General features: G+C 36.7%; 1 protein-coding gene across 1 annotated transcript in view; it reads right to left on the bottom strand.

Annotated features, from left to right (window-relative positions):
• Nucleotides 1-7,975, bottom strand: part of LOC145765354 (uncharacterized) — a 33,201-nt gene extending 25,226 nt beyond the window's left edge. The window contains exons 1-6 of the mRNA XM_082577159.1: nucleotides 7,817-7,975; nucleotides 7,544-7,601; nucleotides 3,008-3,065; nucleotides 1,706-1,804; nucleotides 728-862; nucleotides 17-178 (exon numbers count right to left, since the gene is read on the bottom strand). Of these exons, the coding sequence (XP_082433285.1) occupies nucleotides 17-178; nucleotides 728-862; nucleotides 1,706-1,804; nucleotides 3,008-3,065; nucleotides 7,544-7,572 (483 nt within the window). The 5' untranslated portion in view covers nucleotides 7,573-7,601; nucleotides 7,817-7,975. The remainder of the gene's footprint in view (nucleotides 1-16; nucleotides 179-727; nucleotides 863-1,705; nucleotides 1,805-3,007; nucleotides 3,066-7,543; nucleotides 7,602-7,816) is intronic.
• Between the last annotated feature and the right edge of the window lie 4,093 nt (nucleotides 7,976-12,068).

Here is a 12,068-nt window from a genome sequence, read left to right as displayed (position 1 = left end):
GTTTGTATTTTCTTACCTCTCGTCCTGAAAAGCCATCTTGTCCAGGTGGTCCAGCTTGCCCAATCGCTCCGATAGTACCATTACATCCATTCTTGCCAGGAGGTCCCCTAGATCCGGACTCCCCCGGATGTCCAGGAACTCCATTTATGCCAGGGTATCCTGGAGTTCCAATAGGACCCTGAAAATAATGAAATTTCAGTAATATTGATAAAATACGAAAATTCATAAATTAGCTTATCGGTAGGTGGAGGTAAAAGTTTAACTTTACATTTTGTGTTTCCCTCGTGAGTGCAAAAACATGAGTTAAAGTTAGGGTTGTTAAAATTTAATTGGTTTGATGGGTAGAACATAACCCACTGTTGAGCTAATGCAACTATCTTATAAAAGTACAACAAGAACGTAGAGACACAGAGAATGAACCCACGTGACATGTTATTGAAGAAGACATGATTTTACTTTCATGACGAGCATAAAACAAAGTTGCATAAAACAAAAATAATGCCCACTGAAATTTATTTCAGTTTGTGATGAGTATGAAAGCCATTTTGGTGAACGAATTTTGCTAGTCTTGTTCTCAGAACGGCGGTAAACAATTTTAGTAAAATTGATAGTAGAGTAAAAGGGTTGTGAGGAGTAAAAGCTGAGGATGTGCTTTGCCAGACCTCGTCCTACCCCCACATACGGAAAATGAAACGAAAAAACAGAAAAAAGATACTATTGGACTTACTCTGCTTCCTTTATTTCCATATTTTCCAGGAATTCCATTCTTTCCTTGATATCCTTTCGGGCCTCTCACTCCTTCAACACCTGATGGTCCCTCCACACCTTGAGGCCCTGCATCGCCTTGTCGACCGGGAAACCCCTGGGTAGATAAACAGTGTTACAAAGGCAACTGCAGTCATGTAGGCTATGCATGAAGAAAGACGGTAAACGTGCTTTGTTTAGTTATCAATGTTAAGCATGATCAACTGTTGACCATTTTGCGATTGAGAAAGTCAAAATTGCATAAGTTTGTCAACACACGCAGAGCATAAGCTTCACATACGCTGATACACAAACTATGGTAAACTGAACACCGACACTCGAAAAAAGACTCGAATCAGAGCCATGGAGTGACAATAAATAAACTATGTCAGTGCTGCATTTAGCTTTTGTGGGTTATTGAATCAGATTGACCAATGACAGAATGATTGTGCAGCCATGGTGCAACTAATAATTAATTATCAAAGTATACAGCATACTGTACTGTACTGAAACGTACCATGTCAATCAAACAGCATCAGTGTAACAGTCTCAGTTATATTAATGGAAAAGTGGATTTTGCTTATCTGTATTTGGCGTTGAAGACTGAAGATGCTATCACAGCGAAATCTCCTTTTTTGTTAATAAAACTGAGACCTGTCGGCTGATGCTGTTTCGTAAACAATGTACTTATGTATACTGATGTGAGTTAGTCAAACGTCACAAGCAGACAATTTATATTTGTGTTAAATTTTGTGATCGTAAAGGTTTTTTAGATTAAGATATATCCTGCAGGTGGGTGATCGTAGGCTATTCATGTAAAATAAGGATTGAAAATATTTATTTAGCGCTTATGGTCCCGGATTATTAAATGTAAGCAAACAACATAAAACTGTATAGACTTTTCGTTGCACCACAGTGACTTTTCTTGAAAACAAGATTGTTTGAAATTAAGCTTTCTTACCCTTCTTCCATGTTCAGAAACACAAAACGCACATTTTCCAAGTTTTGAACAATCTCTCCCGTGGCAAGGGCCTTTAATTTTTTTGTAGTTTTTCCTCCGCTGTAAAAGAAAAAGAGATTGTAATTTTGAACTTATTACTGTCATTTCGGTATTAATGAGTCCGCCAAGAAATTGGCAGACACAGGAAGTCCGACATGTGCACCCAGCGATACCTGCAATGAACCGACAGGGGGCTGTTGCTTGCGAAAAGACATTGACTACATGTTAAGCTTGCGCTTGTCGCCCTTGATGCTCCTTCTTCATTTGTGGTTCAACACTTTTGAATTATGCATAAATACAAGTAAATACAGTACATTACCAAGTCGTACATCACCAAGTTGATTAGACTACCATGACGATGAAGCTTGCCCTAGCTAAGCGGTTCATGTTATTTATTCGATCTATTACTTACATTATTGACAGTTGTATCAGCCAACTAACGGAGAGATTGAACTGGGCGAAGCGTTTTTGCCGCTGCTTTAGGTACGTCAATGTTTGATTTTACTTCGGCCATAATAAAAAAATTAAAATGGTCTTGATTGTGCTTTTGCTCGCGCAAAGCATGTAGGTAAGCGGAGACACGGAGGAGATAATATTTAAATAATGGAAATATGATACAACATTGAAAACGTATACAGTTGCTAAAGAAATCTAGCAGTCATGGCAGACAAATAAAAACGTGCCATTTGTATCAGTGACGTGTTAGGTGCACCAGCTACCAACTCAATGGCCATAGCGCTCTCCCATTGGCTTTGTTGACCCTTGGTTCGATTCTTATTATGATCGTACTACTGTAAAACTTTTAAAATAATAATGATTGCGTTATTTTGAAAGGAAAGCGGTAGAGGTAGTTCAGTAATAATGAGCAGTAGGCTATGTCGGTAATCATAAAGCTATAATATATTTTAATACAGCCGCAACATAGACGGCAAATTACAGTATAAAATGGCAAACTTGAAACTTCTTATAGGTGTTGTGGAGCAACAACAAATCAACCGCATTGCCACTAGTTATTTAAAACCACTTCAGTGCGGCTTTCTTTTGATACTGATGGAAAAATACGCGTATATATACGTCATTACCAACGGTCTTTACAGCAACAATATAAGCTGTATTTACGTTTGGCTGTAAGCTTACTTTTTAATGAAACTTAAAAAATAGAAAAAAAGTACACTATGTGTTTTTTCAGAAAAGTTAGCTCAATTAAGTGGAAAAATTACAATAAAACAATAGAACAAACGTAGACTTTATCTACATATTCACCTCTTCAGCAGCACTGGCCAACAAGGAGGAAGCTAGAAGCAGAAAGCAAATCCGAGAGCTAAAAAGTAACACAAAAACACTAAGAAAGTGTAGCCCACAATAAAAAAATATTCTTTATCGTTTTGAGATAGTGACCTATACTATTTGAATAAGCATATGGAAAGGTTGCGTAAAATTATATGCACAAGATATCCACTAAACATCAGGAAATTGTGATCTTCATCTAACTGAAGAACTAAGCAACAAAAATCGACATTCTTGCATTCCCTTCCATTGAATTAAAGCCAACTACGAGCCTGGGTGCGACAACAAAAATGTCCAAGTTTGTTAAGCCGTTTTCTAATTTTTGCTTGGTATGTCGTCTCATATCACTGCTACATGTTTACAAGAAGATAGAACATGTGTAATCTTTCCGTCTGCCTTAGGATCGTGCGTGCGTTTGCCGTGATTAAGATAATGCTCGAAATTTGGATGTAACGAACGGAAAGACGCGAAAGCCAACCTTCTTCTTCACGTATGTCAGTTCCTGCCACAACACATCGCTAGTAGTCGCACCAATGTTCCATCTAACTTATGGCACCACTAATCGACCACACAGCTCAACGATAAAACATTGAATGAAACACACCAAAATGCTCTTTGTGTACAATGTTCTAAATCTATCACATCTAGAGGATCACAAAGGTACATAAAGGTAGGCTAACTCAAAACAGCGCCAAAAAAGCGCACATCTTTATGATGACTTTGAAGGCGCGCTATTTAATAGTACGTGGCGCAACCAAATAGTGATGTTACGTTTGCTTGCAGTTTCTACATTACCAAAAGATGATTGAAACACAAAACTGACATGACGTTCATGCTTTTATATGATTAACCCGATGACAATCCATTGAGTGAACTAGCTAACCAGATCAGTTTCACTGTCGACCTAAGATTTTATCTGGGAAAATGCATTAAGTGGTTGGAGAAGTGTTAGCATTGCTATCGTTATAAGCAATTCAAATATGTGGTGACTGTGAAAAGTGTGAGGTTCTACAATCTACACTGTCCGCGTGTTTACATTAAATCGATTGAAAACTTTGGTAACAGCCTACTAGATTTTAGATCCAAATCGAGAGGTTTTGTGTTCGATACCTTCTACAAAGGAGCAAATTGCAATCTTACTGTAAAAAACGCATTTACTTCCTAACAATCCGAATGGCTTCGGTCAACACAAATGAGCCTGCTCAGTGAACTGTGCAACAAACCCTTAGATGCTTTAGATAAGGAACGAAATTTATAAAATGTATTGTTTATGTTGTTTGTAAAGCATGTGCTGTGCAGCTGTATAAGATCTTTATGATCTTGTCAACATCTCACCAACCTTCCATGCTTGTAATTACATTGATCCAACGTATCTAGACACATTACCAACATTGAAGGCAAACATTTTTGTCGTAGCTGATATTTCAATTAAAAATTAATCTGATCAAACTGCATATACCAATAACTGTGTAACTAATTAAAGATGTATTGATATAGCTTTGATTTAAAAGATTTGCAAAATGTGTATGTTTGCTTCAGCAGCCTGTGAATGGGCGTGAAGAAACATGCCAGACCACGCAATTCTTGAGTGGTGTTCTGCCATGGTGGCTGCCTACAAGGCAGCAAACTGGATGCACTGTGTTGCAGCATTGGCCGAATCGTTTCTAACCTAACTTGAAACCACCTCCTCTAAAGTTTGAAATGTATTTTCTGAACAGCGACAAACTATTGATAACCATGCAATGGCAAAGCCGTTGAGACCAAGTTATTTGCATTTAGCAGAGACAGGTTTAAATCATGAAATATTTGCACATCAAAGACTACAAATGATGATACCAATATGCTGCCAATTCCAAAACAAACTCGTGCCCTGTCCATGTCCATGGTCAACATTGTCCATGTTCGGATAATGTTGAATATGTTTCTGTATGTTGAACAAACTATATAAAGACCGTGGAATGCAAGCGCCAGTGAACTTTAAAACTCTTATCCATCCTTGAAAACAAGGGAACTTGTTCCTCCGAACATCGTACATTATGCCCACTGCTCAATACTGAGTTGATGCATGTCTAGATGGGAAATACCGTATAGCTGTGCTTCAGTCGACCTAGCTGCTAGAACCGAACAGAATGAGAATCCATAGCATTGACAAGGGGCTTATTTGGGATGTTTGGACCAGAAATCGTTCTAAGGACGGGGGTGCGAGAATTACTAGCATATTCATCGCGAGGTCTGGGATATATTTTGTTTTCTTCAGAGGTGTTTTGTTTGGAGTAGCGCGGCTCATAATTAGTACAGCAACCAAATTGTTACCGCCAAAACCCTGATGAAAAACTGAATTATTCAGGCTAACCACCATACAGATAAAAACAGCTCAGTGGCCGAGGGGTTTCGCCTTAAGCTCTGGTGCTGGTAGGTCTTAATTTGATTCTAGGTGGTCGGGTCAAACCGAAGACTTTAAATACGGCACCCATTGTGTGCTTTCTTGCAAAACGCTATTAAAATGGTGTTTTACCAGTGCAGAAAAATGAATTATCTCTTCAGGCAGCGATTCTTCTCGAAGCTAGATCATCTGCATAATAGTGAAGCAATGTTTTAGCACTCTTTTCAATTTTACAGTTAGACATGTTTAATTCTGCCAGAAACGAAAATCTTATTTGAAGATGATCGTATGCTGCAATTCGGGATTTCATACACAAAATAATTTGGTCAATGATTGGCAAGTACAGGTCTACTTTGAATCTGCTCGATACATCAAGTGATGTGTCTTCAGATCCACCATCGCTATCCAAGCATACTTTTCTTTCTTGAAATTTCTTCAATATAGGCTATGATGACATCAGCCACTTAATTGCCTACTCTACCCTTTTCTTCGAATTCTTGAAATTGGGATCTTAATGTTGAACAAAGTCATGTAGACCCTGAAGCAAATTTGTTGCCTTATTCAAAGTAGTTTTGCTATCCTGCAGCGCCCGACTGGTTTTATGAAACCGTTCCATTATGCACGAGACCATAACTCAATTAAAATAACAGTTTAAAGCTTTTCCATTGACAAGATAAAACTCTTGGTTCTTTGGTTGTTTCTTTAGTCTGTGATTGTTATTCGATTGTGATTCGTGCACCCTTGGAAATTAGCTGATGCTCCCCTGGGGAGGCGTGCCCCCTGGTTAAGAACCACTGGTTTACACAGTTAACATTCGTTCTAAGATTTTCTTCCTTTATTCTTTTGATCCTGATAATAAGCATGTCAGTTGCTCTTAGTAAGTTGTTATCGGTGGGCCTATTTTTTTGGTGGGCCTGGGGCTGCAGCCCCATCAGCCCCCGCCTTAATCCGACCCTGAATACAGTACATACCCGCAAAAGGTGCACCATAAAACACAATATTATGATTCCAATAGCTTGATGAGGAAATTAAGCTATTTAACATTATTTAACAAAACTATTTGATCACAGCCGATTCACAGTGAAAAGAAATCATTCAGTAATAAAAATTTAATTCCAAAAGAAACGAATCCAAGAAACTTGAGGCCAAAACAAATCAAGTTTCTATTCGCTTCGAAATATTTTTGCTTCAAATATCGTGTGGTGGGGGCTGATCTGGCGTTGCGAGAAGTCAACCGTGACAGAACTATAAAATAACTTTTTATTTAAAATACCTGGTTAAATAAACCAGGAAGAGATAATCTCAGATAAATCACCAAAAAAATGCATTCACTGCATTATAAGACCACTAAAAGATAATGTTCATTTCGTCACCATCCGGCAACATATGGATAATAATTAAATTGGACATACCCAGACAGCAAATTCTGTCATGTTTACATTAATTCAACGTCTGAAGACGTCAGCGTCTGTATAATTATCTAATTATACACAAAGCAACCTCCAAAAAGTGTTGAGTTATGAATTTATTAATGTGGAGCCAACAAGGCCAGGTACAGCTTGCCACATCGTAATTGATAATTTCTGAGGTTAAATTAATAAAATGTAAGTTGTTAACCTCCTCAATCAATAACTCCCAAAATTAAGAATATCTTAAAACGATAACTTTAGAATCCAAACACACTTCAAATACCTGAACCCCTTTAACAACATACTTTAACAGGGGAGCAGCAAGTTTACAAATAAAATGCCAGCCTACAGCGTCCTTGATATTTCACCTTTCCAATGACATCATAAAAATCACACAAACTTCATAACAAGAACCACACAAACTCCACAATGAAAGCCATATAAAATTAACTTGACGCAGTAAATTGTCTCCCCCTATTTTGTTTATTGTTAAGGTATAAAATGAGGGCTTAACAGAGTAATGTACAATAGCAGTTCGACTGACAAGAATGCGTTTAATTTCAATTTGATCGGTTTGTTATGGTTTGTTAACATGTTTATGATCAACAATTTGCGAGAAACATTTCGTTAATTCACTTAATTTAAACCAAATCTTTATCAAAACAATACGACAATGTGTTTACGTTAAATTAAAATTCAAGTAAAAACCAATGCACTTACAGTAAATGCTTGGTGGGTAAGGCTTGCATCAGGGTGCCTTGTATTTCAATGCTTTTTGCTGAAAAGTAAATGAAACGCAACTAACAACCTTTCAGATTGAATCTTAAAGCTTTTTAAACATAGTTTATTGAAAAAGCAAAATGCACTGTGACAGAAAGCATGCCAAGGTCTCAAAAAAGAATCTATCAAGCACGATAATTATCTTAATGAACACCCAAAGTTTTCAGTGACAAACGAAAGTACAAAAATACATTTTCGACAAGTTACACTTACTTTTGCCGTTGCTGAAGCTCTCAATTCCCGCTACAAGCTGTATTTTCCCCCGATGTATCTTTTTCCAGCTGCTTTGTGCTTTGTTCTTCGTCTACAGAACAAGAACTCAAAACCTTACTAGTGCCTTTCCCCTTCTGATTCTGAACAAAGCAAAGAGGGTATAACTTAGTTGCTATTTTTCTTCATTAAAATTGTATTGGTATTTGATATCAAATTTTGCTTCCAGTTGCTCAAAAAATTTGTTCCCCGTTCGCAACAGAGAGCACGATGTGAGCGAGAGACGCTTCTTCGTCAAAACGAAAGAAAAAATATCTAGTTCCTCCCTCGCATCTTTGTATTTCCCTCCTTTCTTCATAATTCTCTTTTCGAGTGTAAACTTTTGTTTCTTTTTAAAAAAAATTGTCTCTTCTCCATTTCATCGATTTATCAAAGTGAAAATCTAACTTTGGGTTTAAAATTCTCATGGCACCTCACGCTCACAGCACACGCCTTAGGCCTAAGCCTAACACAACAAAAAAAAATCCCAAAATTTTGACTTTCAACAAAACGTAATCATTTTTAATCGTTTGCATCCAATGACTATGTTTGCATTTTAAAAATGAAGATATATTTTATTGCTATGCGTTTAGTGTTCACTGCTGGTAGCCCGTGCATAGAGACGTCAAAAAAATGATACGTTGTTTGGTGTAAATTGTTTTTGCAAAGGAAGTTGTGATTGAAAATTCAAGCAAGTTTTCTACACGGTGATCAAACCTCTTTCAAGAACTAAGTTAAACCACATCACCTAGTTTTGATGATCTTTGTAAAGAACGACAGAATAATTAGAATAAAAGGAAATTTGATGTCTGTCTCGGCACATTCAATTTTGTCATATCCTCAACAAAGTTTGAAAATCTTAACACTTTCGCTTTTACTTACGAAGGTTGTCTCTCGCTATGAAAAATTGTACTCCCTACTGAATGTTTAGCAGAACAATTCGTTTATTTCAAGAAGAACGTTTTTTAGTCTGAAAGTGTATAGTTTATCCCGCTTGTCATAACGCAATTTATCGCTAAGTTGCCAAGAGCAATTATACAGCCGTAGAACATTCTTTTGCAGACCATTTTCTCCTGAAGAGCAAAGCGACTTTTGGTTTCCTGGGCAACTGCTTGTCTGATAACACAAAAATTCAATCATGCAATCTTTGCATGCTTCAACATAAAATCGTTTATTATGTGCAAAGAAGCGATTTACTTGGCAATCAGCACAAAGCTAAACACTCACTGGAACACAAATTGTTGATATCAAACACTTTGAAAGTTTGTCCAGATTTTGTTGTGCTTTTCTATAAAAATAAAGTCATTTGCTACACAAGAAATAGATTGTGTCATTCTTGGTCATTAATACAGCAAAATGAGAAAAATTTGCGACAATGAAGATAATTTTTAATTTAGTTTAGCATCTCTTTCCACAAGTTTACCCCCTTCGAGGTCGCTGAAGACATCTCCGGCTTCGGACCTAAGCCGGTTCTGAGGCGAAAATTGTAGTTTTGTTGCGGATGCAGTCTTGTGTTGAGTTGGGTAAAATATGAAGTTGCAATACAAAAAATACATAACTATGTTGTCTTTTGCGTTGATTTTTTTCCAAAATGTGATTACTATTTTCATTTTCAGATTCCCAACCAACACGAATGCGACGCATAATGTTTTTTAATTTTATAATGGCCTACTAAACTATTTTGTGACAAAACAAAGCCAGTTCTCTGGAGAAAGCCAGATTATCTATTCCAGTGGAAATGAACTTTAGCCCGCAGATAAACCTTCTGTAGTTTGTTCTATATTTAACAGTTTTTAATAAAGTAAGTAAGAATTTCAAACTGCGAATGTGTTTTCATGCCTTTATTAAGAATAATGCGATTAAAAATGAGAAAAACTTACTCTGTAAACGCCCTCTAATCTTTTGCAACGAGTGGTCCAATCTGTCTTACACATCACCATGACTATCTGATTAGATTTAAAACTTCACCCATCATTGAAAACATTATTTTCTTTATTGTGTTCGTTTGTGTCCTTACTTTTAGAACTTCTGAAAGCAAAGACTAATTGGCAACCATTTATAACAAAACACTTAAAATTTGTCACAAAGTTAAGCGCATCTTTTCTGGAGTTTATTTTCTGGTGTTATCGTTGCCTGCGTGCTAGAGTGATGAGCAGTTGAAGAGACGTTGGTTCGACGTCAATGGATGGATCACATTTAACATGTGATTGTTTTTCAAGAACATATTCTACTTCTTTTTGAAATAAGGTAATCGTTTATTCAATTGCATGAAAGAAAGATCTGAATCGATCATAAGTTCTGGGCAAAATAATGATTTTAACAAAAAGGCAGTCACCGTTTCTGTGCCATGGGATGACATTTTAGCAAACAAAAGCTGTCTTTATACATCGATTAACATCACCAGGCGTCAAAGTATTGTAAAATAGCAACACTTGTTAGCTGAAATGAACCCACTGTCTTTCAAACACCCATAAATTTATAACTATTAGCAACAATGTGAGAACAAATTTCACAATACTTGCAAAGTTGTATTAATTTTTCGTGATACCGGTCTAGACGCGGAGTACATCCTACGCATCTTGTGTTAATGTATATACCGGTTGATTTGAATAGTCAACACGCCTGTGTAAAGAGCAAGCAATCCGTTTGATAACTTGCCCTTCTGCTTGCCTCTGCTGAGTTGTAGACGTACATTAGTTTATTTTAAATAAGTCAATGTTTATTCAACGTATTTTATTGTTTATTCAATGTCTGTCTATGGTCATTGGTCATTGTTAAGTCAACAAAGAAGCTGTTTCAAATTCATAATTATTGACATACAGCTTGGCAGAAATTAGATGTTCATGAATACAGCCGCCGTTGTCATGGCGACGGGAAATATCAACAAAGTCACCTGCAATGTCGAGACACCGATGTCCGAAGGTGGGACTTTAGTCGCGTTTTCCGATTTACGAGGTTAAGAAATTAGATGAGTCGTGTTTATTTTTGTCTGTTAATTCATGCTGTCTGAGTCTAGAAAAGGCTTAAAGGTACAAACACAAGTATTTTGAGCTGTGCGATATTTCTGAAAGTTTAAGCCAGCATCTGGAATTGACTTTTTATTGTTTGGCTAACCCTCATGCGCAAGGAATGAAATCGTTTCCTACTTTGGACGATAGGTGGCATTTACCTCAAACGATATAAACCTTTACCACTTTTGAGCAAAATTATACATTACAAAACCAATTTTCGCGTAATGCAGGTAGGCTACATAAACAAATTCACTGTTAGAAAATATTTTTAGATCGACCGGTTTAGCAAATCTTAATTCAAAAACTTGTTAAACTTTAAATAGCTGTTCATTTGAATATGATGTCAGTAGGTCTTTGCCATTGCTTCAGATAAATTATCTCATTTCTTCTTGGCAGTGTGAGATGAATGTTATACTTGTTGGAATTAGCTCATTTCCAAAAAAACTTATCCTTCTTGTAAGGTTTGCAAGTTTGTTTTGTGATAGCCCGAAAGGAAGTTAGTGGCCAAGTACTGTACGTACATCGTTCAGAGGTTAATTTTTAGCTTAGCCTACCAACCACAATATAGTTTGCGCTAAAAATGGATTGAGTAGCAGTTTTTACGCATTTAAAACTTCAAAAGTTGTATGTTTTCAAAATATTTCATAGTTTGTTTTCAATGTAATCTCAGATGTTTAAAACAAAGTGTTTCCATGGAACAGCGCAGCGCATAGCTTTTCTGACATATTAATTCCGAAAAAAACTTGGTGATTATTTCTCTACATATTTCTTCTAAACGTCACACTGAAAATAGCAATGATCTAATCCATTGTTGTTTTTGATAACAACGTTATCTTTAGCGTCCTCAGAGTCGTGTTTATCCTGGTCTGCTCTTGCAGGCTGTTGAGCAATGTCGATACCATCGTGACTTGTGTTTGACGAATTGGATGTCTGAAGTTTTAAGCCTTACATTATAGAGTAAATCCGTTTAAAGAAAGTGAGTGCTGATTGCACGGTCTGTAGAGATCATCTTTTTTTAAAGTTCTCAGTTATTTTGTAGCTATTGTTACAAAAAATGCTTTAAACTTTGTAAATACATAATATAGTTTATAAAGCATTATCGTCTGTAGTCTGCAGACGACAGACGTTGACGTCTGTAGACGTTGCATCAATGTAAAAAGGGACTGATTTGCTCACTAGGAATGGCACTCTTCTTAAAACAGTCT

The sequence above is a fragment of the Aplidium turbinatum genome, chromosome 2 (genome assembly GCF_918807975.1).
Source record: "Aplidium turbinatum chromosome 2, kaAplTurb1.1, whole genome shotgun sequence".
Taxonomy (NCBI): domain Eukaryota; kingdom Metazoa; phylum Chordata; class Ascidiacea; order Aplousobranchia; family Polyclinidae; genus Aplidium; species Aplidium turbinatum.
Note: the sequence above shows the minus strand (reverse complement) of the source record. Positions and strands in the feature narration are given on the sequence as shown.